Raw genomic sequence first — 26,606 nt, 5'->3', positions numbered from 1 at the left:
ATATTTTTTTCTTCCCAAAATATCTTGTACACAACCCCAAATTTCAGAACTGGTTAAAAAATAAATGGCAGGAATTTACGAATTTCTACCATGCATACATAGATAAAGTAGAAATCTTTTGGGAAACTGGGAAGGCGGTTATGTGGGGAGATATTAAAGCATACCTTTGTGGACTTAAACAAAAATTATAAACGACAGAACATACAACTATCAAATTGCGTTAAGAATACCTATAATAAGTATCTGGCTAAGCCCATTAAAATCAATTGGGACAAGTATATAAATGCTAAAACACAACGTGATCTCTTCCTTAAACAAAACATAATCCAAGAAGAACTACATCTCAAAACACTATATGGGGGATTTAGGGGTAGAGAAGCCAAATACCTAGCCTATATTAAAAAACAAAAAACACGCAATCAGATTACAGCAATTAAAGCTGGTCCTAATAGATACACAACAAATACAGATATTAAAAAGATTTTCTATAATTTTTTTCAAAAACTATACAAAGAGGAGGGAATTAACATAGAACAAAAAATGCCTTCTGGAGAGATGTTAAAGTACCGAAACTGCCAACTGAAGTAGTCCAAGAATTAAATCAGATAATAACAACGCAGGAAATAGCAAATGGGATAAAAGCAGCTAAATTAAATAAAGCCCCTGAGCCCGATGCACTTCCAACAGAATTTTATAGAATTCTGTATAAGCAGGTGACACCGATTTTACATAAATTGTATAATGCCTACTTTAATAAAGACATTGCACTTGCAGCCAATTTCATTATATCTAACATAACATTAATATCTAAAAAAGGCAAAGACCCAGAAAACCCAACATCCTATTTCACAAAATTTTAACATCAATAATTGCCAATCGGTTAAAACAACATCTACAAAATAATCCATGAAGATCAAACAGGGTTTTTGCCTAATAGGAACCCAGCAAGGAACATACGTAAAACTATGTTGCTACTAGATTTCTACTGGAATGAGCTTAGACATAAAAATCTATCTAAGAAAATGCTGCAATCTTGACAGTCGACGCAGAGAAGGCTTTCGACTACATAAATTGGGTTAATCTATTCCATACACTAGAGAGATGTGGCTTTTCAGGTAATATTTATAATCTTATTAAATTAATTTATAGTAAACCAACATCAGCTATTATAATTAACGGCATAGTCTCCGAACGACTTCACCTTTACCGAGGCACCAGACAGGGCTGCCCTCTTTCGCCCCTCCTTTTTAACATCTTCCTGGAACCCCTAGCTATATTACTTAGACAACAACTACAAGGTATTAAAATAGGTGGACAACACTTCATCCTCTCCCTATATGCAGATGATCTAATACTATACCTAAGTAATTTAGAAACAACTTTGCCAACACTGATTAAGGCCATTAAGCACTTTGCTTCCATATCTGGCTATAAGATTAATATTGAAAAATCAGAACTGCTATGGCTAAATCAACCGACTAAACTACTCTACAAACACTTGTTTAAAGAAGACGTACAACAAATAAAATACTTAGGAGTAACTCTAACTCGAGACCAACAAGAATGGTATGAACGGAATTTCGTCCAATTCTTTATAGAATGTAAAAAGAAAACTACAGATTGGATACATTTTCCAATTTCTATTACAGCTCGGACAATGCTGGTTAAAACAATTTTATTTCCTAAACTACTGTACCTGCTCCAAAACATCCCTCTCTTTCTAAATAAATCTGATCTAAACAAATTTAATCAAATATGTACAAAATTTATCTGGGGTGGAAAAAGACCTCGAATTGCCATAAATAAATTGATGAGAACCAAAGAGTTTGCTGGATTGGTCTTTCAAAGTGTGAAATTGTATAATTTAGTAACAGTGCTCAAATTTGCCTTTGATTGGGTGACTGAACAAGACTACGTGACATTGAAAATAATATGATTGCACCATATAATTTAAAAGCTGTACTACATTGCCATAAATCCAAACTACCAACTATAATCACTAGAATGTTTACCTTCAAACACATAATATTGGCATGGCAAAAATATTGCTCAGAAAATAAGATTAATTTTCAGTGTCCAGAATATTTAACAATCACCGGGAACCCCGAATTTACACCAGGTCTCTCTTACAGGGTTTTTTTTCACAATGGAAATCCAAGGGTTTAATATATATTAAACAACTTCTATTACAAAATGTAATTATTGATTCTTTCTAAAATATAGCAAGTCAATTCCATCTACCTAACCAAGTTTTTGTTGCCTACCTACAAGTTAGGCATCATATCAATGCGCTACAAACAAAATACAATTCAGATTGGACACTGGGGATACTAGGAAGTAGAATCAAACTATATCAAGGTGGAATACATTCAATGAGGCCTATTTATCATATGTCTGTAGGATCTGATCCGATAGTGCGGATCAGTTCCGACAGACATTACTGAATGCGGAGAGCAATATGCTCTCTGTATTCAACATTGCACCAGTAGCTCACAAGAGCTGCTGGTGCAATGCCACCCCCTGCAGACTCGTGGCCAATCAGCCGCCAGCAGGGGGTGTCAATCAACCTGATCGTACTCGATCGGGTTGAATTCCAACGATTCCTGTCCGCCTCACCAGAGCAGGGGGACAGGGTTATGGAGCAGCGGTCTTTAGACCGCTGCCTCATGACTGGTGTTTCGGAGAGCCTGCGGGCTCGCCAGAAACACGGGGCATCAAGCTCCGTACGGAGCTTGATAGATAGGCCCCAATATCTCACCTATATGATCTGATTAACTCCAATTCTAATTTAAGTCAGATAGCGGGAATCTATGATAAATGGTGTCAGGACTTCCCTACCATAAATAGTTTAGATATACAAGAGAGTTTTAAAATAATAAATAAAACGTGGGTACCAACTGCATGGCGTTAATCGCACTTAAAACTAATTAACAAGACGTATATAACAGCATACAATATAAAGAAGTGGTATAAGACAAATCATGCTTGTCCAAAATGTAATGCACAAGTAGCAGATATTCTACATTACTTCTGGGCATGTCCCAAGATCCATCAGCTGTGGTCACAAATTAATTATTGGCTGAAAAGGAATTTGGTAATAGGAGATGAGATTATAAGAAAAAATGTTTTTTTCTTAATAAAATATTCAGAACATCATAAGGACAATGACTTACTTAACACAATAATATTATTAGTACGGAATCTTATATTAAAAAGATGGAAGTCCTCAAAAGCACCTAAGTTTATAGAATGTAAAAAGGCACTGATAACTCCATGTACTATTGAACAATTATCCCTACAATATCCTGCTAAATACCCAAATTCAAAGTTGTTTTTTTTTTAAATGGACAAAGGTTATCAGAAGCCTCCCAGAAAATGCACAAACTCAACTAGTAAAGCCATTCAGTACCACTGAATATGTATTGCAAAATGTTTATACCAGCCAATTTCCAGAGTATTGGGTAGTGATGTAGGGGGTGACAGGTGAGAGGAGAGGGGGATTTTTTTTTTTGTGTGATTAATATTTAGTAACTATGCATGTGTACCAGAATATATATATTTTTTTTGTGTTTTGTTTATCATGATCCATGCTGGGAAATGTTTTTCCATATTTTTTTCTTTTCTTGTGTGCCTATCTTGAAAACTAATAAAAATATATTTTAAAAAAAATAAAAAAATGTTCCCTAAATTTATATTTCATTTTCTTCTTCGTTCTTCCTATGTAAATTAAATTACACAATTATTATTATTATTATCGGTTATTTGTAGATCGCCAACAGATTCCGCAGCGCTGTATACAGAGGGTAGTACAACAAAACAATTAAAGGGATCAAATGGGTAGAGGGCCCTGCCAAGAGTTGCACTGTTGTAATCAGCTCTTAAGAAGGTGATCTACAAACAGCTGGACTTAAGGGGGGTCAGGGGATAGCAATGGAGGAGTGGAACTGGTATAAAGTAAGGTTAGCATAGGTTGTATGCATCCCTGAACAGTAGAGTCTTTAGGGAGCGCTTGAAGCTTTCAAAATTAGGGGAGAGTCTTGTGGGGCGAGGCAGAGAGTTCCACAAGATGGGAGCCAGTCTGGAGAAGTCCTGTAAACGGGAGTGCGATGAGGTAACCAGAGAGGAGGAGAGTAGGAGGTCATGAGCAGAGCGAAGGGGACGGGAGGGAGGGTATCTGGAGACAAGGTCTGAGATATAGGGGGGAGCAGTGCAGTTGAGGGCTTTGTATGTCAGAGTGAGAATTTTGTGTTTGATCCTAGAGGCAAGAGGAAGCCAGTGAAGGGATTGGCAGAGAGGAGCAGCAGATGAAGAGCGACGTGTAAGGAAGAGGAGTCTGGCAGAGGCATTCATTATGGATTGTAAGGGAGCTAGGCGGCAGGTGGGGAGACCAGAGAGGACAGAGTTGCAGTAATCAAGGCGGGAAAGAATGAGAGAGTGGATTAAAATCTTAGTTGTGTCTTGTGTAAGGAAGTGTCTAATTTTGGAGATGTTTTTAAGGTGGAAGCGGCAGGCTTTAGCCAAGGACTGAATGTGAGGAGTGAAGGAAAGATCTGAGTCAAATGTGACCCCGAGACATAGGGCATGCGGGGTAGGGGTAATGATGGAGTTGTCGACAGTTATAGAGATATTGGGGGTGGAGATTTTGGAAGAAGGGGGGAAAATGAGGAGCTCAGTTTTGGAGAGATTTAGCTTGAGGTAGTGAGAGGACATCCAGGAAGAGATGTGAGAAAGACAGTTAGTGACATGGGTTAGCAAGGAAGGAGATAGGTCTGGTGCAGAGAAGTAGATTTGGGTGTCATCAGCATACAAATGATATTGGAAACCGTGGGACTTAATTAGGGAACCTAGTGATGACGTATAGATTGAGAAGAGAAGGGGACCGAGGACAGAGCCTTGCGGTACTCCGACGGAAAGTGGTGACGGGGCAGAGGAGGCCCCAGAGAAGGCTACACTAAAGGTACGGTTTGACAGGTAGGAAGAGAGCCACGAAAGGGCTGTGTTACAGATGCCGAAGGATTGGAGGGTTTGGAGCAAAAGAGGGTGGTCGACAGTGTCAAAGGCTGCGGACAGATCAAGGAGGATAAGCAGAGATAAGTGGCCTTTTGATTTTGCTGTAAGTAGGTCGTTGGTGACCTTAACAATAGCTGTCTCTGTGGAATGATAGGGACGAAATCCAGATTGCAACGGGTCAAGAAGGGAGTTTAACGTAAGGAAATGGGATAGGCGTGCATATACTAGTTTTTTTAGAAGCTTTGAGGCAAGAGGGAGGAGGGAAATAGGGCGGTAGTTGGATGGGGAGGTAGGATCAAGGGAAGGTTTTTTGAGGATATGTGTGACCAGTGCATGTTTCATCGATGAGGGAAATGTACCAGAGTTGAGGGAGAGGTTGAAAATGTGTGTTAGTATATGGGTAAGGGTAGCAGAGAGGGAGGGAGTAGCTGTGAGGGGATAGGGTCGAGGGGACAGGTAGTGAGGTGAGAGCGCAGTATAAGTGCCGAAACTTCTTCCTCAGTAACAGGGGAGAATGAACTAAGTTTCAGGTTATGAGGGTTGTGGTTGAGTGAGAGCATTTGAGGGGGGGAGAGAATGGAATTATGTTGAGAGCTGATTTAATTTCTTGAGCTGACAGAGAAGTTGTATTAGGAAGTGGGGGGAGGGCGGAGGAGAGTATTGAAAGTGGAGAACAGACGTTTTGGGTTTGAAGAAAGATTAGAGATAAGAGTAGAGAAGTAGTGTTGCTTGTGGAGATTAAGAGCAGAATAGTAGGAGTTCAAGATGAATTTGTAATGAAGAAAATCAGCTGAACTCTGTGATTTTCTCCAGTGCCGTTCAGCAGTACGGGAACATCTGCGTAGGTACCGTGTCAGAGGAGTATGCCAGGGCTGAGGATGAGTGTGTGATTTCCGAGCAATGGTAAGAGGGGCGAGATTGTCAAGGACGGCTATAAGGGTGGAATTATAGTGGCAGATAGATTGTTCAGGGCAGGAAAAGAAGGAGAAGGATGAGAGGAGCGGTTTAAGGGAATTAGCAAGTTGTTGCTGATCTAAAGACATAATGCTTCTGTGAAGTATGGTGTGAGGAGTAGAAGGAGGGAGAGTTGTAGGAAGGGATGATATGTTGCAACTTGCAAGTGAGGAGATGGTGGTAAGAAAGAGGAAAAGGGGAGTTTGAGAAGTTTGAGAGAGTGCATCGATAGCTAAAGATCAGGTCAAGAGAGTGACCATCTATGTGAGTGGGAGAATCAGTCCATTGTGACAGACCGAAAGAGGAAGTGAGTTGCAGAAGTTGTTTAGCAGATGAGGCAGTGGGATTGTTAAGGGGGATGTTGAAGTCGCCAAGAATGAGGGCAGGGGTGTCTGAGGAAAGGAAATAAGGTAGCCAGGCAGCCAAGTGATCTAGAAATTGAGTTGAGGAGCCAGGGGGTCGGTATATGACTGCAACACGTACAGAGAGAGGGGAGAATAAACAAATCATGTGGGTTTTGAATGAGGGAAAAGTGAGGGAAGAGATGGGATGTATTTGTTGAAAGGTGCAACGAGAGGAAAGTAAAATACCTACACCACCTCCTTGTCTATTACCAGACCTAGGAGTGTGGCTTAAGTGGAGACCCCCATGTGACAGAGCAGCAGTGGATGCTGTGTCTAGGGGAGAGAGCCAGGTTCCTGTTAGGGCCAGAAGGTTGAGGGAGCGGGAGATGAAGAGGTCATGTATAGAAGTGAGCTTGTTGCAAATAGAGCAAGAGTTCCAGAGTGCACAAGTGAAAGGGGTAGTGGCTTTAGAACAGGTGAAAAACACAGTAATGCTTGCTATCTGATGAGCAAGTAGTGACCAGGAGGAATTAGGTGAACCAAACACAAGAGCAGCCTTGCAAGGGTTAAACACATATTTATAAAGGGCCATACGAGAGATAATAAAATGAGAGCATTTAATTTACATATTACTTCTGTAATGTATATTAATAATTACAGTGTGATACACTCCTATTCCCACCTCTGAGGCCTAGGAGCCTACATTCACTTGTTCCCAAGCTTTCGAACTGGGTAACTGGCCAGGATGTACGTGTTACTTACCGGAGACCTGATTGATAGTCGTCTTGAAGAATAGAGGAGAGTGGGCCGAAGTGGCGGGAACGGCCGCCATTTTCTTTGTATTTGCGGAGGCCTTTTGATCAATTTCGGCCTACACACTCCGACAGTCACAGTTTTACAGATCCACTTATCTCCCCTTCCTGGATTCTCAAGCTCAGGGAGAATTGCCCTGGATATTAATTATATTGTTCCAGCATATAGAAGACATCTGCTTTAACTGGGTGAGACCTTTCTGTTTACCATCATATGCATTTTATGTAATTTGCCCTCCTGGCTTAACATTTGTAATTTTTTAGTTTACTCTCATCCTTGCCTCATTGCCAAGCCCTGGTGCTCTTTTGTGGGCCCCATATTTATGCTTATCCTACACCGATTGTGAAACTCTTATACTGGTGCCCCCAAGGCTTAGGGACTTTAACAATAGGATCACTTGGGCCCCAGTAGTTTCTGCTTTTGGGCTCAATACTTGTGTACTGCCCTAACAAGTGGAACTTTTACTTGCATGGAACTACTGCATATCACCTAAGAATTTATTTTCATCACTGGAACAGCCTCAATACGTGGAACTTTTGATTGTTATTGTTGTGCCTCTAGCTTTGGCAATACAGTTGTAGTGACTGTCATGCTAATAAAGCTTAATTAAATTGAATTGACTAAATTGTGGGTGTGTGTATGTATGTATGTGTGTGTATATATATATATATATAAATATATATATACAGTATTGGGCTACAATGTGTGATATTGTAATATTTTGGGATAGTGGTGTGCCGCAGGATTTTTTAATGTAAAAAAATGTGCCGTTGCAAAAAAAAAAAAAGGTTGAAAATCACCGATTTAAACAATACATCGGTAGATAGCGTGCACATGTCTGGATCAGTACATGTCAGGAAAAAAGTGCTGCCGACACGTGCACACTCTTGTGCTTACCTTCCTGCTTTTCAACAAAGATACCAAAAGAATGAAGGGAAAAAAAGTATAATAAAATTAAATTAGTAAGTTGTTTAAAAGGACATGCTCTATCTGAATAATCAAATAAACATTTTGGGTTTCATGTGCCTTTAAAATATGATTTCACTACATCTCCAGACCAATACAAGAAGATGGTTAAACACATTCCACATGAAAAATTAGATGAGAAAAAGGAGTTACTTTCAGCATATTTACATACCACAGACAGGTCAAAAACCTGTTTCCCCTCAGACATTGCAACTGGCACCTTTGCACATGTTTATTTTTGAAGACGTTTGTCAGTACACAGAACAAAGTGTTGTGAGATAAGTTTTGTGAACAGATCAAACACACCAAAAGAAATAGACTAAATAGTCAGTTAAACTCAGTTCGCACTGGTAAAGCATAAAATACAGAATCCAAAATACAAAAATACAGAAGGATCCAATATACAGAATACTCTGCTGCAGACAGAGATTCAGGAGTCTGCAGCAGAGTATTCTGTATATTGGATCCTTCTGTATTTTTGGATTCTGTATTTTATGTTTTCCCAGTGCGAACTGAGCAGTGTTTGTTGAACAAATGTAGCCCTTTTTAGATTCTAACCTTGATGCTATAACTGTGCTTTTTCAAGCTTCTTACATATAGGATTACTTTTATTGTGCTTATTAGTTTTAGGATATCCCTAGACATATAGCAGTTATTTTATTTATATTTGATAATAAATATTATTTGAATTTGTTTAACTGACTATTTAGTCTATTTATTTTGGTGTGTTTGATCTGTTTACAAAACTTATTTCACAACACTTTGTTCTGTGTACTGATATTCTTTTTGAGGATTTTATTCTCCCCTAGATTTGCCTTTATTAGGTGCCCACACTGTCTCTGTAATTTTATAACTCATTCGTTGTTTGGTGGTAGGGACCAAACTGTTTTTTGTGTGGAGTCCTTCTAGGAACGTTAGCGCAAGTAGTGTTGCCTTTTTTCCTACTATTTTTGAAGACGTACAGACATTCCTTGTTATTTTTTCAATAACAGCATGATTAGATACAAGTAAAAGATGCATCTAAATCTTATGGGGATCAAGAGGCATGTGGAGGTGCGGATGAGACTTTTGCCTCAAAATGCATTTTATTTAAGGCCCAATGGGCCTTTAAAGTCATAGTAATTCCTTAAAAATCTTATTAAAACATAGACTTTTTAAATACTAATTATTCATCCAAAATCTTTTCAAATAGATAGCATTGCTAATTTGAATGATGCAAAATATTAAAATGACATGCTGGACTGTTGTATATTTTATGGGTCTTTTCTGATTATAAATTGTCTCATTCTGAGCAAGATCCTTGATGGGGGTATCGGCAAAACCCAAGGACAGGGTTTCTCAACTCCAGCCCTCAGAGACAACTAAAAGACCAGATTTAAAATAATTTCCCTGCTTGAGCACAGTTAAAAGACCATTACACAGTAAAATTGCATAACCAACAAATCCATAGCAAAAAGATAATGCACTAACACTCTAAATTTCAAATGAGCAGAAGTAGGTTTTTATTCTGACAAATGTGAAATTTCTTCTAGTTCCCTGCCCTCTGTATCATGTGACAGCCATCAGCCAATTACAGAATCATATGTATGCACTATGAACTCTAGCACGTGCATAGACTGCGCACAGTTTCTTATCTGAATCATGAAAGAAAAAAAATTGACTTCAATGTCCCTTTAAGATTGTTATAACAGTTGAACTGCTGAGCCCAAGTATTAGTTAAAATCTGTCCTATTAGGGTTCCTAGAGGAGCATAATTGAGAAACCCTGCCCTTGGATATTACTGTCCCAGCTGAGGGTGTCTACTGTAGAAGAGGTGTCTACTAAAGGGGAGGGTCAAGTTATTTAATCCAGTATTTACTAATAATCTTTACTTTGCACCATATACACTATGTCAAGGGATCTGGAGTTGGTGAATGTGAGCATGGTGCACTATCACAAGTGGATATGAAACAATTGTTTCTTGATTTGTCAATTTAAAGATCTATTTAATTCGACATTTGCAATTTCAGGGCAAAGAAAATACTTTTTTTTATTATTTATTTTTATTAAAGGGACAGTAAAGTCAAAATTAAACTTTCATTGTCTAGATAGAGCATTCAATTTTAAACAACTTTCCAATGTGCTTCTTTTATCAAATTTGCTTTGTTCTCTTGTTATTTGTTGAAGAGTAAACCTAGGAGGGCTCATAGGACTTCAGGAGAGTGCACGTGTCTTTAGCAGTCTATAGAAGTAGTGTTTGCAACATTGTTTTTTAAATTAAAATAAAAAGTTGCAAATACTGCTGCCATAGACAGCTAAAGACATGTGCACTCTCCTGGAGTCCTATGAGCCCACTTAGGTTTAATCTTCAACAAAGTATTAAAAGAGAACAAAACAAATTTGATAATAGAAGTACATTGAACAGTTGTTTAAAATTAGATGCTTTATCCGAATCATGAAAGGGTCATTTTAACTTTACTGTTCCTTTAAGGTTTAAGACAGAAAGTTTCCATGTTAATTTACATTACATTGTAAAAATAAACTGAACAAGGAATGACTTTATACATTGACTTTACACTCTGAACTTTCCAAAAATAGATGCATAAGTTTTCCATAGTCTAGAAATATCACTTGGAAAGGTAATACGCTTTCTTATAACACTTGGAAGAGATAATTTAGGAAATGGGTATGCATACAGTGTTCACTAAATGTCAGTTAAAGAAACTAGACCAAAGAAGTGATACTATGTAAGCACTCAAATAAGACCCTACTGAAAAAGCCGGAAACCCGGCGAAACATGTCAAGGGAGGGGAGTGAGCTGATGGGAGCTCTCTAGTTTGCTATTTGTATTACTTGCAAGCAGCAATTTATGGGAATTATTAAACTGCAGTGGAACTAGTGGCTATTATTTAGTATATACACCAGGCAGCCTGGCTCTAAACCGTGCACTTAGCTTGTATTATTTACCGCTTTTAATACTACAACCTGGGGGCATATCAGCCATATAGATATTAATACCAATATAGGGCTAGTGTGACTAGCGGTCACAAGCTGTAACTAATATGGAATCTTTTGCTGGTAACATTGCTAACACTGATAACCCATAATCCCTTTAGAATAATCTGTTCATATCTATAATAGACAATGCTGTCATTGCACCAGCAGTTCTTGTGAAGTGCTGGTGCAATACTGCCCCCTGCAGATTCGCGGCCAATCATCCACTAGCAGGGGGTGTCAATCAACCCGATCGTATTCGATCGGGTTGATTTCTGTCCGTGGCTTCAGAGCAGGCGGACAAGTTATGGAGCAGCGGTCTTTAGACCGCTGCTTCTTCATAACTTCTGTTTCCGGCGAGTCTGAAGGCTCCATACGGAGCTTGATAAATCGGCCCCTTAGACTTTAGATTTTAGAAACTGGACTTTCTCAATTCAAATAAAACAAATCTATATACCGAATTACTGTTTAACATTTGGGAAATACTAAAAATATGTCACATAGTCACACTAGTGGCTCTCAATATGCATGCTTTTACACACTATTGGCATACTTTTTAAAAGAACGGGATATCACTGATTCTTGTCAATATAGCTGTGTCACAAAAAGGATTACAGAGTTTATGCTCAAATATGCCAAAAGGAAAGTTTATCAAGCTGCATTAGGACATGTTCTCAAGCAGGGAACCTGTACGTCCACAATCGTCACTTATGCAGCATTGCTTGGCAAACTTTAAGATTGGACAAGGGCGCTCCTGTGTGATTGATTGTAGTTGCAGGATAGCTCACCGCACAGCAAGGTCTCATAAGCTGCAAATGCAAACTTGATACATGTCCCCATGAGTGATCTGGGATCATTTCACATTTAGCCAAAAGCCTGAGTAGCACATTGATGTGATAGCAATGTCAACCCACTCGCTCATTCTAGAACAACAATTGAGTTTAGTACATTTTGTGATGCACATACTGTAGGATCTGTGAATGGCTCTTGAAAATATGTGACTTCATGGAGTATTTCAAACATCTTGGGAAGTTTTTAAAAACTGACATGAAATAATTTATGTTGTTTTTTTAAATAAAAAACAAATATAATTTCCTGTAATTTAATTCCGAAAGTTGTAGGTATTTCAAGTCTGTGCAATGGAAGTGCAAAGGGCTGAAATGCCTAACCCTGCTATGTACCGGTCTGTAATTGGCCTCATAAGAAGTCATAAGATAAGATACTACAAACAATGCCTTTTTTTCAGTGGCGTTTTTAGGTTTTGTGCTGCCCTAGGCACCTGCCTCCCTCCCTAGGCAAGTGCCTTGTTTACCTAGGCCAAAATACATTCCTGCTGTTTTTCTAACAAAATGACAGTGCTTAGCCTTGACTTTCTCATAATTTACTGCTGTGTTAATTTATTGCAAGAGTACACAAATGCCATAAAAAAGGCAGGGTTTGATTATCTCACAGTATTTTAGCCTTCCTCTACTGCTTTTACTTTGTATGCTATTGGTTTCTTCTTTATATAATGTTTTCCTAATTGAAGCCATTACTCTTGCTGGGCTTTATAGTTCCACAAAACTGCTGCCACTGAAGTGAGCACAGCTCACAGTACACCAGGGGCCAGGATGTTGCTGCTTCCTATATAATTGAGCCACAACCATTCAGCCCGGGAATTAGTGGACACAAAATTAGGTGTAAAAAAAAAATAGTAGGACTCAAAAACATATTACTGCTTGACAAACCTACAGGAGCCACAGAAGAAATACACTAATGTATCATTCTATACACAAGCAAGCTCTAGGAATCCTTCTGTAAATCTGCTCTTCCCTGCCTGATCTGTACCCTTTTTATAGTGCTGTAGAATATGCTGAAACATTACAATTAGTAATATTATTATTATGATTATTATTAACTAATAACAATAATAATAAGCTATTGCCTGCATGTCAAAGGCAGAAGAAAAGCTTTGACTCATAACTACTAAAACGGATTATATAAATTGTAGGGCTGCAACTAACGATTATTTTCATAATCGATTAATCGGCCGATTATTTTTTCGATTAATCGACTAATCGGATAAAAAGATAATCAATAATAGTTTTCTATGTTTTAAATTAAAATCCACATAATGAGTGTTACAAATATAAACTTCAGACTAAAACTTTAAATTAACACAACTGTTTCTTCAATTTTTAAGCAGCAGAGCACAAGTGGTAGAACTAGAAAGAGTTAGACTATCACTGTTAATAACATTCTGTTATTCACTCTTTCAGAAACTTTGCATTGAAATGCAAAAATCTCAACATGTCCACATGCTTCTGGCTAAGGCTGGTTCTCTGTTTGCAGCTATATTTCCTGCAGCAGAGAAAAGGCTGTTGAGGTGTATAAGTAGGGTTTTGCCAATTTCACCAAAGTGGGATATTTATCTTTGTTAGCTCTTCACCAATGCTAAGTGTTTTCTACCTTGGCAAGGGGCCTCTCAATAAAGTAACCCTTGACTTCATTCTAACATAAAAATATCTTGAATATCTATATGCAATGGTAAATAACCAGCTATAAGGTTAGGGGAAATATCTAGTCCGCTCTACAAATAACTAATATATACTTATAAAGGTTGAATCTGGTACATATTATCACAATTTATTAAAAATATAAAAAAACAATAAAAAACAAAATCAAAAGCGCTAAGGACTGTATATCAATAACAGGACAAAGCCTTACACATTTATTTATACAGTACATATAATCAGCAATAGCAAGCAATACGCTAATAATTGTGCAAACAGATAATAGTGCACATCAATTTAAATAACTCCCATCAATCTAGGGGCAAGGTGTAAACAACAAGCTTGGCACTATATCATGAAAAGCATAGTTCCAAATCATCAAATTTAATATAAACAATCTAAATGATGACTATTATATCTGGGTTGCACATAAGCCAGGGGTAGTTGTAAACGTATACGGTCCTGAAAAAGTGAAAAGTAGACGTCTGTAGACGTCCTTTAGGCTAAGGACATAACCATAAAACACAATACCATGTACAGGAGCTCATTGGAGTGAAGCAGCTGGTGTTGTGTACAGACCAACTAATTGCAAACCAACTAATCGATTAATCGATTATGATATTCGTTGACAACTATTTTCATAATCGATTATTACGATTAGTTGTTGCAGCTCTAATAAATTGGTCCATCTTCGTACATACTGAAATGTTAATAACTGGTAATAACAAATTCAGACCTATAAGAATACACAATAAGTTATCACTTATTCATACACAATGTGAGTGTTACAGCACACAGAGATGCTTCCTACTAAAATACCAGTACAATAAAGCACAATGTGAATACCATGGACAAAAATCCAGTAGACCACCTAAGTTATCTGCACCGTATGAAAGGACGTAAAGATTATATAACCAGTATGCGCGCTTCAGCAGCTTTCACTTGTGAATGTGTTCTATTTACTTTCTCATTGGCACAACCCTTGCCAAACAATAAAATATCTGGCTTTAACACAACTGCCTCCCAACACTTATTGTATTGAACATTAACGTGCCCAATGACTGTAATTAAAGCTGTGAAACAAATAAACAGAGTGTTTACCTATTGCATTCTTACAGATTATTTATAAGTAATCTTACTTCAGGGGTGATCCCCATGTTGCCATCCACCTGAATATGTATACTAGTTATTTTGTCGTATTACAACTCTGGACCCTTCACTGAAATACACAGAGCTTATGTACAATATGAATGCAGTTTTATGAATAATCTTTGCTTTGGGGCTTACTTAAAAACAGAACAATAATACTGGGAATCTGAATATAATCCATTATTTAATGTTGTAATCATCTGTAATAATGTACAGTGGGATAGAACATTAAATACAGACGCTACTTTGTACTTATACCCAGTTGTAAACCATTTTAAAACTCACAAGACTCTTCTGAATTATGTTATTGAAAACAAACTATACTAGAAGTGATTAATGAAATGCAGATGCCTAACTAGTGTTGTCAAAATATGGGGGAACTAATATCTGTGTTGAGAAATGCTGAGAATTTTAGTTTCTATGATTTTTACAATTGTTATAGACTTACACCTGTCTATACATGTCTGAATGGTCTGACCACATAACATATTACTGATAATATGATTCATTTTTATTTATCTTCCTATATGAGTAATATATTGCAGGATACTGGCCAAAGTATTTGCCAAGATGCCCAAAGGTTTATATAAAGTGCCAGTTGGATTTTTATTTTCTGCAATCAGAATGCCAGGGGATAAACATAACAAATGGTATCAAGTAAAATAAATATTTATATGCAAACTTTATACTGTTGATTGTATAGTCAGGTAAGTGCCTATCAATAATGCAAGCAAATTTGCTGGCAGAAGACAGACAATAGGAAGGAGTTGTTAGTATTATATATGGAAACAAGTATATGTGTTGTGTGGGATGAAAGAACAGCAAAACAGAAAGCACTGACGGGCCATATTGTGGCTCTTGAGTCTTAGGATGGGCAAATCTAACAGGTGAAAACCTCTAGATAACATTGTCAAATGAAGCAGAGGATGAGGTTGTGTGTGCAAAGCCTACTGAAAGAATAGTAACTTTAAACATACAAAAAATGGTCCCTATTACTCCAAAAAGACAAAAATAAATAAGTTTTCCTAGGACTGAATTCGGATTCCTAATGTCCATACTAAACAAAAAGTAAAAAATAATTTAGATAATGTAATGACCTCCTGGTATTTCAGATATACATGTTAATTAATAGCCCACATGAGGCTTTGTTTAGATGCAGGAAGAGGTAAATCCGCGATGCCCGATATTTCTGAGTTCATGATATGAAATCTATGTTAGTTTTTAACTAATGTGTATTTGAAATGGATCTATTGGAATACGGTGCTGATTTGTAAATGTCTACCTTACAGCTTATATTTTGTGACCCTGTGTACAAAACCTCAATAAAGAATATGAAATAAATAAAAAATAAATACAATTTGGAAAGCTAAAATAAATTTTTACAAATGATATATTTTATTTCAAGTGTGTATTACTGTGAGGATGGAAGTGCATAATATACCTGATCTTGGTACCAGTAGGTTCAGGAGATAAAGGTGGTGATATAGGGACAGAGGTCAAGCTTCTTCTTTTTTTCAGTCTCCAGCTCCCAAAGGGCCTTTTCTTGCCTTCTGGAGGCCAGTTGTCCTCTGCTGGCAGAGACAGTTCCATCTGGGATAACGTTTCCACTGGTGAAGAAGGTTCCTTTAGTAGGTTCCTCTCTCCAGCATCATCCTGCTCCTCCTCTTGCCTGCTGGGACTTTGGTGGTATATTTCTTTGGTATCCCCATTATCCACTTTTTGAGGTTCATTTGTTCGGGACTTCGTAAATAACTTCCCCAATTTTAGGAAGCCACTCTTTTTTTCCTTCTCCATAGTGGCAGACAGCAACACACCCTAAAGGTCTCAGGGGGACAATAAAGCTCCACTGACAACTCTCCCACTAATATAATGTAATCATGTAAGGAAGGTTTCCACTGGTAAACTACAATACGAAGATGTGCTCAATCAGATAAATAAGTAGGTGTCTGGAGTTGTGCCAACAGTGACCTCGTGTGTATAAAAAGAGTAATCATGAGTTATAAGGATGCTCCTGCAGTGATTATGCTCTCACAGATGTGTTTGTAGTCAACCTGTCATATATGTGTCGCAGGTATCACAACAGGTGGACTCTATCTCCAGTTGTATAAATATGATGTCCCGCCAAAGTAGAAGCAAATAATCCAAAGTATGAAACTCTAACTGCAAGCGGTCAGGCTGATAATTTGTAAACCTTCTGCACGCAGAGGCTAAATCTTACCACTAAATAATCCTGTATAAATTAATAAATAATGACTGCATGGCTGATCCTTTTGCAGAATGAGGTGACAATGCAGAGTGGATGCCCAGGGAGCACTAAGGTGAACTGCGAGCTCCTTCAGATCATTGTGTGTCCGCGCTCACTGGCTGCTGCCTGGGACAGGGGAAATAAGGCGTATAAAATCAGCTGCTGCACGGGGCGTGACCACAAGCTCAGGTTCCCTTCTGCCCGCCTTGTGCTCAGGACGCTGGGAGGAGTTCTCATTGCAGGTCACGATGAGGCTGACCCATATAGCAAGTTTGTCGCCTGACCTGTCTAAATAACACAATAGCTTTAGCTTCAGTCAAGAATGACTGGATTGCAGAGTATCCTGAAAACCATGTGACTTTTTTTGTGCAAAACCTAGAGAGCCAAACTGGCACACACCGGTAGCGTGCACGTGCTGCGGTGTTATTGTTACCTTACAATACCATATAACATATAACACAGCATTTAGCTGTCTTCTGGCACATGATAGGTGTATAAAGGGGGTGGGTCAAACCGAGAAAGTATTTTAGGAGCCAGGAGACAAGTTTCACTATTTTAGGTAGACGTATCGAATTACAGCCGTGTACACAGTATATGTAATGCGTTTTGTAAGCTGTAACTATTAAATAGTAACGTGATTGCACTATTAAAATATATAAACCAGAGCATAAAATAGGAAAGGAACAGAGCATTTCAAAATTCAGAATGAAGTAAATACGTTTTTGATCAGAGTAGTATATCTCATTGTTAGACTTCGTTTAATTAGGACTCTGACTAGTAGTAAAATGTTACAACGTAGTTTGATTTAAATCTATCTCAAGAAAATATTGTCCAACAAATATGACAGGGACTAAAACAGCTGTTCAAGAGAACACAGCAACGCTTCTAATGAAATCGGTAGATAAAAGAATATACCATATTTTCAAACATTTAAAAGCTTACCTTTTAAAACTAATACTTTAACTAAAGTAACTAGAAATTAAACTTCAAACTTGAAAGTAACTTGTAACATAAATTGGATTTTGTTGCAGGATTGTCATCTTACATTAATTTATTTTACATTACTTGATCTTTTCTCAGAGCACCGAAATACAGCTATATGTCTCAGATGGTGCTCTGACAAAATGCAGAAGGACATTTGGCAGAAGGACATTTGGCATAAGGACATTTGGCAGACGGACATTTGGCTGACAGACAGAAAGCTAAAGAATGTTCCGATTTCGGCCAAGGGCAGATGCGTTACCAGAGTGCTCTGTTCTAATCAGAGCCTCGGGCGCCGCAACTGCCTCTGGGAACCTTACCATGGGTCCCATGCCGCACATTTTGTAATTCTCTGTCTGGGAAATTATCTATCTATCAAATCTATCTATTTATCTATCAAATCTATCTATCGTATCTATCAAATCTATCTATTGCATCTATTGATCTATCTATCTAATCTATGTATCTATCTATCTATCAAATCTATCTATCTCGTGCCGGACTGTTATCTGACAGTCACTTGTGTTTCGGCCAAATGTCCGTCGGCCACATGTCCATCAGCCAAGTGTCCGTCGGCCAAGTGTCTGTCGGCTAAAAGTCCGGCCACGGTCTCAGATGATGGTATTAAAGGGACAGTAAAGAGAAAAATTAAAATTTATTGGTCTAGCCTGAGCTTGCAATTTACAGATTTCAAATTGACTTCTATTCCTTTTGTTCTCTTGGTATCCTTTTTGGAAGAGAAAATCTAGGTGAGTTCATGGGACTTAATCAGCTTGCATGTGTCTTTAGCAGCGGTGCCAGCAACTTTGTATAACATTGCTACAAACATTGCTGTCATAGAGTGCTAAAGTCATATGAGCCCACACAGGTTTACTCTTTAACAAATGACACCAAGAGAATAAAGACAATTTGATATAGAGGTAAATTGCAAAGTTGTTTAAAATTGCTTCTTCGGTCAAAAACGTGAAAGCTTAATTTTGAATTACTGTCTCTTTATGTATCCTCTGTACACAACATACAGAGTAATATTATTTAATGCAGAACATGTGGTGTCAACCTGTTTGTCATTTTCACCCTTCACACTATCTACATAAAAGTCAAAATTAAACTTTCATGATTCAGATAGAGCATGTAATAAAGACACTTAATTTCACTTCTACTATCAAATTTACTCAGTTATTTTGGTATAATGTATTGAAAAGCATATATACATATGCTCAGCAGTACTGAGAGCTAGCTGGTGATTGGTGGCTACACACATCTGTCTCTTGTCATTGGCTCACCTGATGTATTAAGCTAGGCCCCAGTAGTACTTTGCTGCTCAAGAGCAGACTTTTAATTTAGTTTATAAAATTGTTGTGGTTAAACACATAGTTTTATGCAAGCATTAGTGCAACAATAAAATGCTCCAGCATATTATAGCATTTTCATTTTGCACTGTTATGTCCATTTAAATAAAATGAAAGGTTAAATAACGTTAACATAACAGGTATTTTAGTAACATAGCAATGCTTCATATACGTAAGCTTAAAAATGCAAAACAATAATGTAAAATTAGTAATTGTAACAATCCGGGCACTTCAGCAAGGTTGTCATTTTCTTCCACTAGCTCTTCTGTATGACTATGTCCTAGTCAGCACCATACAGACAGAAATAGCAAACTGAATGCAGGGAATATTGCAATGCTTTTACTACATTTAGAGACACAAATATAAGATATTTTGTAATCTGCAGTGAAAAAAACATAATTTATGTAAGAACTTACCTGATAAATTCATTTCTTTCATATTAGCAAGAGTCCATGAGCTAGTGACGTATGGGATATACATTCCTACCAGGAGGGGCAAAGTTTCCCAAACCTTAAAATGCCTATAAATACACCCCTCACCACACCCACAATTCAGTTTAACGAATAGCCAAGAAGTGGGGTGATAAGAAAGGAGCGAAAGCATCAAAAATAAGGAATTGGAATAATTGTGCTTTATACAAAAAAATCATAACCACCACAAAAAGGGTGGGCCTCATGGACTGTTGCTAATATGAAAGAAATTAATTTATCAGGTAAGTTCTTACATAAATTTTGTTTTCTTTCATGTAATTAGCAAGAGTCCATGAGCTAGTGACATATTGGATAGCAGATACCCAAGATGTGGAACTTCCACGCAAGAGTCACTAGAGAGGAAGCGATAAAATAAAGACAGACAATTCCACTGAAAAATTAATCCACAACCCAAATCAAAAGTTTCAATTTTTATAATGAAAAAAACTGAAATTATAAGCAGAAGAATCAAACTGAAACAGCTGCCTGAAGTACTATTCTACCAAAAACTGCTTCTGAAGAAGAGAAAACACCAAAATGGTAGAATTTAGTAAAAGTATGCAAAGAAGACCAAGTCGTTGCTTTGCAATCTGATCAACAGAAGCTTCATTCTTAAAAGCCCAGGAAGTAGAAACTGACCTAGTAGAATGAGCCGTAATCCTCTGAGGCGGGGATTAACCCGACTCCAAATAAGCATGATGAATTAAAAAGCTTTAACCAAGATGCCAAAGAAATGGCAGAAGCCTTCTGACCTTTCCTAAAACCAGAAAAGATAACAAATAGACTAGAAGTCTTTCTGAAATCTGAGTAGCTTCAACATAATATTTCAAAACTCTTACCACATCCAAAGAATGTAAGAATCTTTCCAAAGAATTCTTAGGATTAGGACACAAGAAAGGGACAATAATTCCTCTACTAATGTTGTTAGAATTCACAACTAAGGTAAAAATCAAAATGAAGACAGCAAAACCACCTTATCCTGATGAAAAATCAGAAAAAGGAGACTCACAAGAAAGAGCAGATAATTCAAAAACTGTTCTAGCTGAAGAGATGTCTAAAAGGAACAATACTTTCCATGAAAGTAATTTTAATGTCCAAAGAAAGCATATGCTCAAACGGAAGAGCCTGTAAGGCCCTCAGAACCAAATTAAGACTCCAAGGAGGAGAAATTGGCTTAATGACAGGCTTGATACGAACCAAAGCCTGAACAAAACAATAAATAACAGAAAGATTAGCAAATTTTTCTGTGAAAACAGCACAGAAAAAGCAGGGATTTGTCCTTTCAAAGAACTTTGGAGACAAAAACCCTTATCCAAACCATGCTGAAGAAACTATAAAATTCTAGGAATTCTAAAAGAATGCCAAGAGAATTTATGAGAAGAGCATCATGAGATGTAAAACTTCCAAACTCGATAATAAATCTTACTAGACACAGATTTACGAGCCTGCAACATAGTATTAATCACTGAGTCAGAGAAACTTCTATGACTAAGTACTAAGCGTTAAATTTCCATACCATCAAATTAATAATTTGAGTTCCTGATGGAAAAAAACGAATGATAAGATATAAGGTCTGGCCTTAATGGAAGTGACCAAGATTGGCAACTGGACATCCGAACAAGAACCATATACCAAAACCTGTGTGGCCATGCTGGAGCCACCAGCAACACAAAAGATTGCTCCCTGATGATTTTGAAAATCACTGTAAAAAGAAGAACCAGAGGCGAAAAAATATAGGCAGATTGGTAACTTCAAGGAAGTGTCAATGCATACACTGCTTCCGCCTGAGGATCCCTGGACCTGAATAGGCCCCTGGGAAGTTCCTTATTTAGATGAGATGCCATCAGATCTATTTCTGGAAGCCCTCACATCTGAACAATTTGAAAAAAACACATCTGGGTAAAGAGACCATTCTCCCGGATGTAAAGCTTGATAAACAGAGATAATCCGCTTCCCAATTGTCTATACCTGGGAAATGGACCGCAGAAATTAGACAAAAGCTGGATTTAGCCCAAGCAAGTATCCAAGATACTTCTTTCACAGCCTAAGGACTGAGAGTCCCACCCTGATGATTGACATACACCACAGTTGTGACATTGTCTGTCTGAAAAACAATAAACGTCTCTTTCTTCAAAAAGAAGCCAAAACTGAAAAACTCTGAGAAATGCACGGAGTTCCAAAATATCGAATGGTAATCTCGCCTCCTGAGATTTCCAAAACCCTTGTGCTGACAGAGATCCCCAGACAGCCTCCCAACCAAAAAGACTTGCGTCTGTAGTGATCATGGTCCAGGTTGAATGAACCGAAGAGACCCGTAGAACTATATGATTGTAATCTAACCACCAAGTCAAAGATAGTTGAACATTGGGATTCAAAGATATAAAAAATTATATCCTAGAATCCCTGCACCATTAATTCAGCATAAAAAACTGGAAAGGTTTCCTATGAAAATGAGCAAAGGGAATCGAATCCAATGCTGCAGCCATGACACCTAAAACTTCCATGCATATAGCAACTGAAGGAAATAATAGAGACTGAAGGTTCCGACAAACGGAACCCAATACAATTGTCACTTGTCTGTTAGAGACAAAGACATTGACACAAACTATCTGGAAACCTAAAAAAAAGGTGACCCTTGTCTGAGGAATCAAAGAGCTTTTGATAAAAAGATCCTCTAACCATGTCTTGAAGAGACAACAAAAGTTGAATCATATGAGATTCCGCAGAACGAAAAGACTGAGCCAGTACCACGAGACCGTCCAAATAAGGAAACACTGAGAACCTTGAAAAGATCCTTAGAGCTGTCGCTAGACCAGAAGGAAAAGCATCAAATTGGTAATGCTTGTCAAAAAAAGAGAATCTCAGAAAATGAAAATAATCTGAATGAAAACAGAAAATGAAGATATGCATCTATTGTAAGCAAATAATGCCCTCACTGACTAAAAGGCAGAATAGACCATATAAACACCATTCTAAAAGATGGTACACTTATGACAATTCAAAAAGATTTTCTATCTTTGGGACAATGAATAGTTTTGAATAAAACCCCCAAACCCTGTTCCTAAAATGGAACTGGTATAAATAACCCAGAAAACTCCAGGTCTGAGCAGCGCCTTGAGCACCAACGGGTGACCAGCCGCGCTTCACAAGTACCCAATACATACAGGTCTGAAACACACTTCAAGAAAGTGTGAGCCTTACTGGAATAGCTGGAATATATTAGAGAGAAAAAAGACTTCTCACAGGCGGTTTTACTCTGAATCCTATTCTGTACCCAAATCTAAGAAGTTTGGACCAAATTGAACCAAACAATCTTTAAAAAGTCTTAACCTGCCCCTTATCAGCTAAGCTGGAATAAGAACCGCACCTACATGCAAATTTGGGGAGCTGACTTTGATATTTTAAATGGCTTAAATTGAATGAAGAAAACTTCCAATTATAAACATGTTACTTGGGTAAGAAATAGGATTCCGTTCCTTAGTAAGAACAAAAACTAATATAAGCTTAAGATTTAGTCTTAGAGCTCTATCTTGAAGCCCAGAGTAACAGTAGAAGAATTGAATCCAATTGTGAACCAAATAATTGATTACCTTGGAAAAGAAATATGGAATTTAGAAATCAAATTAGTATTCCAAGATTGAAGTCACAAAGTTCTTCTAGCTAAAATAGCTAAAGACATAGATTAAACCTCATTTGCGAAAATATCAAAAAAATGATGACACAAATGAAATTATTAGCATGTTGATCAACTTAACAATGCTAAACAAATCGTAATCCGATACTTGTTGCACTAAAGTATCCAACCGGAAAGTTGAAGCAGTTGCAACATCAGTCAAATAAATTACAGGTCTAAAAAAAGTACCTGAAAATAAATAATTTTCCTTAAATAAGATACAAGTTTCCCATCTGAAGGAAAAAAATAAATACTATTTGCTATAGGAATAGTAGTATGTTAAGCAAGAGTAGAGATAGCCCCATTAACTTGGGGAATCTTTCCTCAAAACTTAAAACTAACTGCCGGCAAAGGATACAATTTAAAAAACCTTAAAGAAGGAATAAAAGAAATTCCCGGTCTATTCCATTCCCTAGTATCAGGAACTGGAGAAAACCTCTGAAGAAACCACAGAAGGTTAATAAGCAGAATTTAAATGTTAGCTAGTCTTAATCAAAATAACTAGTTACTTAAATATCCAAAATAATCAACACCTTTTCAACAAAGAACGAATGTACTCTATTTAAAAATAAAAAAGTAGATTTGTTAGTGTCAATATCTGATGAAGAATATTCTGAATGAGAAAAAACACCATCAGAGAAGGATAATTCAGTATGTTGTTGGTCATTTGAAACTTCATCAACTAAATGAGAAGTTTAAAAAAGACCTAAAATTTTTATTTAGAAGGCGGGATGGCAGACAAAGCCTTTAGAATAGAATCAGAAAAATATTCTTATAAATTCCTAAATATATTTGTACATTAGATGTAAAAAGAATAGCAATAGATAATGCATAAATACTAATGGACTCTGCATGTAAAAGTTTATCATAATAACTTATTACAAACCATAGCTAAAGATAAACATTCATAACATTAAAATAAATGAACTTAGCTTTGGTAGGACTGATATCAGTCATCAGGAATCCCTCAGTATTTTCTGATACAGGAACAGTTTTTGGAATATCTTGCAATATGTAATAGAAAAAACAATATATAAAGCAAAATGATCAAATTCCTTAAATGACAGTTTCAGGAATGGGAAAAAAATGAAAATGAAACAAGCTTCTAGAAAACCAGAAGCAACTGAAAAGTGAAACTGAAATAATGTGAAAAAAACTGGCGCCAAGTATGACAACCACATTTTTGGGGCCAAGTATAACGCCCACACAAGAATGACGCCCATATTTTTTGGCGCCAAAAAAAGTCCGCAATACACATCCGTCAAAAATTACGCAATTACGTGAAAACTTCCGGCGCCAACTATGACGCCGGAAATGACAACATTTTTGCACCAAAAAAGTATTGCGCCAAGAATGACGCAATAAATAGAAGCATTTTCTGCACCCGGGAGCCCGCAATTTTGAAAAAAAGTCAATTGAAAATTTTAAGGTAAGAAAAAATAAAATTTTATATGCATTTTCCCAAAAAAATGAAACTGACAGTCTGAATGAAGGAATACTGATTATCCTGAATCATGGCAAATATAAGTTTAAACACATATATTTAGAACTTTACATATAAAGTGCCCAACCATAGCTTTGAGTGTCATAAATAGAAACGAGAATCAGTAGAGGTAATGTTATATAAGAGTACTAGTACTAAAGCCCGTGTACACGGGCCATTTTTTGCAGTACAGCGGTCCCACCCCTTGCTCTCTCCCCCCTCTCTTTTGCTCTCTCTTCCCCCATTTCTTTTGCTTTCTCTCCCCCCTCTCTTTTGCTTTCTCTCCCCCCCTCTCCTTTGCTCTCTCTCTCTCCCCTCTTTTGCTCTCTCCCTCCTTTCTTTGCTCTCTCTCCCCCCTCTTTTGTTCTCTCCCCCCTCTTTGGCTCTCCCCCCCCCTCTTTGGCTCTCCTCCCCCCTCTTTGTCTCTCTCCCCCCTCTTTGGCTCCCCCCCCTCTTTGGCTCTCTCCCCTCTTTTGCTCTCTCTCCTCTTTGTCTCTCTCTCTCCCCCCTCTTTGGCTCTCCTCCCCCTTTGGCTCTCTCCCCCTGCCTTTGGCTCTCTCCCCCCCCCTTTGGCTCTCTCCCCCCCCCTTTGGCTCTCCCCCCCCCTTTGGCTCTCCTCCCCCCTTTGGCTCTCTCTCCCCCCTCTTTGGCTCTCTCCCCTATCTCTCCTCTTTGGCTCTCTTTCCTCTTTGGCTCTCTCTCTCCCCCCTCTTTGGCTCTCCCCTCCCCTTCCCCCCCCCCTTCTTTGGCTCTCCCCCCCTCTTTTGCTCTCTCTCTCCCCTCTTTGGCTCTCTCCCCCCTCTTTTGTTCTCTCCCCCCTCTTTGGCTCTCTCCCCCCCTCTTTGGCTCTCCCTCCCCCTCTTTGGCTCTGCCCCCTCCCCTCTTTGGCTCTCCCCCCTCTTTGGCTCTGCCCCCCTCTTTGGCTCTCTCTCCCCCCTCTTTGGCTCTCCCCCCCTCTTTGGCTCTGCCCCCCCTCTTTGGCTCTCTCTCCCCCCTCTTTGGCTCTCTCTCCCCCCTCTTTGTCTCTCTCTCCTTTTTGGCTCTTTTTCCTCTTTGGCTCTCCCCCCCCCTTCTCTTTGGCTCTCCCCCCCCTTCTCTTTGGCTCTCCCCCCCTCTTTGGCTCTGCCCCCCCCTCTTTGGCTCTCTCTCCCCCCTCTTTGGCTCTCTCTCCCCCCTCTTTGTCTCTCTCTCCTTTTTGGCTCTTTTTCCTCTTTGGCTCTCCCCCCCCCCTTCTCTTTGGCTCTCCCCCCCTTCTCTTTGGCTCTCCCCCCCTTCTCTTTGGCTCTCCCCCCCTTCTCTTTGGCTCTCCCCCCCCTTTTCTTTGGCTCCCCCCCCCTTCTCTTTGGCTCCCCCCCCCTTCTCTTTGGCTCTCCCCTCCCTTCTCTTTGGCTCTCTCTCCCCCTTCTCTTTGGCTCTCTCTCCCCCTTCTCTTTTGCTCTCTCTCCCCCCCTTCTCTTTGGCTCTCTCTCCCCCTTCTCTTTTGCTCTCTCTCCCCCCCTTCTCTTTGGCTCTCTCTCCCCCCTTCTCTTTGGCTCTCTCCCCCCTTCTCTTTGGCTCTCTCTCCCCTCTTTGGCCCTTCTCCCCCCCTCTTCTGCTCCCTCTCTGGCTCTGTCTTGAAGTCTTCACATCGCGGGACCCCGCCCGGCCACGCCCCATCGCGGCAGCACCCGCCCGGCCACGCCCATCACGACGCCCGGCCACGCC

General features: G+C 38.6%; 1 protein-coding gene across 1 annotated transcript in view; it reads right to left on the bottom strand.

The window, feature by feature from the left end:
- CRYBG1 (crystallin beta-gamma domain containing 1) overlaps window positions 1-17,069 on the bottom strand; it is a 708,242-nt gene extending 691,173 nt beyond the window's left edge. The window contains exon 1 of the mRNA XM_053710591.1: window positions 16,143-17,069. Coding sequence (XP_053566566.1) covers window positions 16,143-16,495 — 353 coding nt within the window. The 5' untranslated portion in view covers window positions 16,496-17,069. The remainder of the gene's footprint in view (window positions 1-16,142) is intronic.
- Between the last annotated feature and the right edge of the window lie 9,537 nt (window positions 17,070-26,606).

Source organism: Bombina bombina, chromosome 4 (genome assembly GCF_027579735.1).
Source record: "Bombina bombina isolate aBomBom1 chromosome 4, aBomBom1.pri, whole genome shotgun sequence".
Taxonomy (NCBI): domain Eukaryota; kingdom Metazoa; phylum Chordata; class Amphibia; order Anura; family Bombinatoridae; genus Bombina; species Bombina bombina.
The sequence above is the reverse complement of the archived record's forward strand: the minus strand, read 5'-3'. Positions and strand labels throughout refer to the sequence as shown.